This window comes from Quercus lobata, chromosome 4 (genome assembly GCF_001633185.2).
Source record: "Quercus lobata isolate SW786 chromosome 4, ValleyOak3.0 Primary Assembly, whole genome shotgun sequence".
Classification (NCBI taxonomy): domain Eukaryota; kingdom Viridiplantae; phylum Streptophyta; class Magnoliopsida; order Fagales; family Fagaceae; genus Quercus; species Quercus lobata.
Window position 1 is genome coordinate 82,207,233 of NC_044907.1, and position 3,732 is coordinate 82,210,964.

Here is a 3,732-nt window from a genome sequence, read left to right on the forward strand (position 1 = left end):
CTAAATCATCTTAAGGCTTTGGGTTTGCTCCGTGCACGTAAAAATGCTTCTCATGACAAGGGCCCAAGATATGTTGTTCAAATTGGAATCTTGTCTATTGTTCATAGAAACAGAAAGAGGAAACTTACCGCTGTGAGAAAGCTTTCGAGATAGAATATAGACAAGATCTAAATATGTCAAGTCGTCTGGAACGAAGTTGGAAATATTTGTCCAAAATTTGCATCCAGATCTATTTGCAAATAGAGAAGTATAAGCCACACAGTTACAGTTGCCCCAGCAGCTAACTTTACAATCACTGATGCCAAGATTTGTATCTGAGATATTGTAGCTCGAATCATCTTCAGACACAAAATAACCACGATTAAGTTCAACTGTGTAGCCATGTTGATGGTGGTGCCTACACTGTGGCTGGTTCCACCTTTGACATCCTCCATCAATGCTGTAGCGATCACATTTATCTGCTTGGGCTATGGGTTGCGGGTCATCACCAAGTAACTTCCCTGTTGAAGTAAACAGCCACCGAGATTCCTGGCTTCCATTTTTGCACATGAAAGAGAATGATTCTTCATTTCCATTTGATACAACGTTGAAATGATACATGGATGTTACTTTTGGTGAAATATTCTCAAATTCGTTGCCTCTCAAGACCCCACTCTTCCAATAAACCACGCCGCGTCGCCGAATGATCAGTTGGTGTCCCGAATATTCAAGAGTGAAAGCCCCTGGAACTGGGTAGTCGTCAGTTAACCATGCTATGAGTGACCAATTTTGACCAGTTTTCTGGTTTACCCCTAATTTCATACCTGGCAACAACACCTTCCCTGGATAATCAAAACTTTTCCATAACACCCGCTTCGTAGATCCATTGGAGTACACTTCATTGAAGACGAAATTGCCAGAATCCAATAAAAAAGCCAGAGTGTTATTGGTAGGTTGAGGAGAAGAGGATAGCTCTATAGGATTGTCACAATGGCGCCTGATTTTCAATGATCCTGCATTGTTCTCCAGGGTGAGTAGGTCAAATTCATTGGTTATTGGAATACCTTGTCTTGTATACCATACTAAATGCAAATCGGAAGTTCTGAAAATCGTTAAATATGTGTAGTTAGTAGTTCCAAATGCAGCAGGCCACAGGTAGAACCGCAACATGAACCTCCCATTTGGAGAATTTAGTGAACTTGAGGAATTGAGCGTATCGCCAGGTTTGAGACTATTATGAGCTGCAACACCAGGCACATGTTGAGCATGTGAATCCCACAAGGAGGATGAGAAGAAGAGCAAGAACAGAAATTTAAGGTGTACGTTGGTAGACATGATTGTGAGTTCGGATTAGGCTTTTTGCTAGGTTTATTTGTTGAAGGTGGGATAAAAGTATAACGGTTTAAATAACCGTTTGAAAAGAATGGTTCTAGTGGGAACAAAAAATATGTTGGAAACGAATCTTATGTTTGTAATCTATATATATATATATAAAACCGAAGCTTTTGAAGCTTCCACAAATTTCCACGTCAGCACAGTATTAAAAAAAATAATAATAAAAAAAAAAATAAAATACCAAAACCAAAAAAAATGAAAAAACAAACAGCTCAGTATTAAAAAAAAATAAATAAATAAAAAAATTCCCCATTCCCTTTCACGATGCTTTTCACGATGCTCTTTCCCATTCCCTTTCCCACCATCAACCATCGATCATCTACCTTCTTGAGAACACCGACGACGGCATCGCAACGTCCTTTCCCATTCCCTTTCACGATGCTCTGGCTTTCCCAATCCTCTGCCTTTCCCATCGCATCCGATATCTCCTTCCTCAGACCACCGATCTGCCTAACACCATCGATCTCCTTCATCAGACCACCGACGACGGCATCGCATCCACCATACCCACCATCGCATCCGATATCTCCTTCCTCAGACCACCGATTTGCCTAAGACCATCGACCTCACCCATATCCACTTCGCTCAGCTTCCACTCTTCCTCAGACCAGAAACGGAGCCCCATTTGCCGTGGGTCTCATCCAGCCCAGCACAGCCCCATTTGCAATGGGCTGGGTCGGTTGTCGACAATACAACCAACCCAGCCCGTCGAGACCGGCCCAAAGGTATTATCATATAAACCTATAATATATATATATATATATATATATTTTTTTTTTTTCTGAATCCAAACTCTATCACTATTAGAACTCTATAACTATATATATAAACCTTTCACGATGATTTTTTTTTTTTTTTTTTCACGGCTGCTCAATTTCTAGGTTTATTGCTATTGCCTTTCTCTTCATTCTTTTCCTCCATTCAAATCAGAGTTAAAGGTATGGTATTTCTTTGCCTCTGTGATAACCCCAGCCTATTTTTAGTGTGGATTTGTTAACTTTTTTTTGAATTTTACTTATATGTTTCTGTGTCTGGAAACTGAGCTATTGGTCAATTTGAATTGTTTTTGTGTGGAAACTGAGCTATGATTTATTTTTTACCCCAGCCTATTTTGTATTCTAGAGTTGATTGAATTGTAGTTTTTGTGCACACACTTAGATAATCAATTTGAATATATGTTTTTGTGTGGAAACTGAGCTATTGGTCAATTTGAATTGTTTTTTTGAAACTGAGTTACGGGTTTGAATTTGTTTAGTGGAAACTGAGCGAGGTGGAGTTATCAGCTTGCTTCCTGATAATCTTAGCGAAATTGGTGTGGAGTACGTTGAGGTTAGTTATTCATTACAATGTTCATACTGAATTATATGTCTTCTTTTTTTTCTTTACATTGTGTTTAAATCTGCTTTTATGCTTGGAGTTTTAATATCATAGTATATTGTAGTGTTATGTTTTTTGTCAAGCATTCTTCTAAATACAAAGCTAATTATTGTTTTGAAGTTAAAAAAATGACACTCAGATAATGAAACAAAAGTTCAAAACTACCTCAGCCGCTCAACATTATTTTCTATAAATAATTATAATATGTCCTATATTTTTCTAATGCGTTGCCAGGTTAAAACTAAAAAAAAAAATCCCTCAACAAATCATTTAGGTAGAGCCAAATAGCAGTAAAACAATACTTAAATCTTATAAAGTCCAAAACGCTTAACTTTGGCAACCTGACTACAAGCAGTCAAAATTTCACACATAGTAGTTTGAATTTGAATAAAAAAAATAAAAATGTTTAAGCCAAACATAGAGTCATTTGAATAAAAATAAAAAAGAAAGAAAGTAAAGAATCCAAGCACAGTCATTTGATTTGTTTTTAAGGGATCAATTAACGGTTAAAGGTTTTGAAGAAATAGACTTGACATGAATCTCGCAACATCGTTCCTTTTCGTTCTTTTGGTTTTTGAATGATTTTGTTTGACTTTGAATGATGGGTTGACACCTAAATTTGTTGTGAAAATGTTATGAAATTTTGTTGTGGACGTAGAAGAACTCCTTGGTGTTTTAGCATAATGCTATATGTTGTAGTGTTCTGTTCACAAATTTGGATTTTTTTTTTTTTTCTATTTGTAAATAATAATTATGGTCTTTCAATATGGTGCAATGGATTTTTTCTGTTTAGTGGAAACTGAGCGAGGTGGAGTTATCAGCTTGCATCCTGATAATCTTAGCGAAATTGGTGTGGAGTACGTTGAGGTTAGTTATTCATTACATTGTTCACTGAATTATGTCTGTCTTTTTTTTTTCCCCTTTTTCTTTACAGATATGGGGCAGGTTTTTAATATTTGGTTGCTGTATATATATGTTTCT

General features: G+C 36.7%; 1 protein-coding gene across 1 annotated transcript; it reads right to left on the minus strand.

Annotated features, from left to right (window-relative positions):
* Positions 1-1,314, minus strand: LOC115985935 (G-type lectin S-receptor-like serine/threonine-protein kinase CES101). Its single transcript, XM_031108819.1, has one exon. The coding sequence runs from the start codon at positions 1,312-1,314 to the stop codon at positions 1-3; it is 1,314 nt and encodes a 437-aa protein (XP_030964679.1).
* Positions 1,315-3,732: the final 2,418 nt, after the last annotated feature.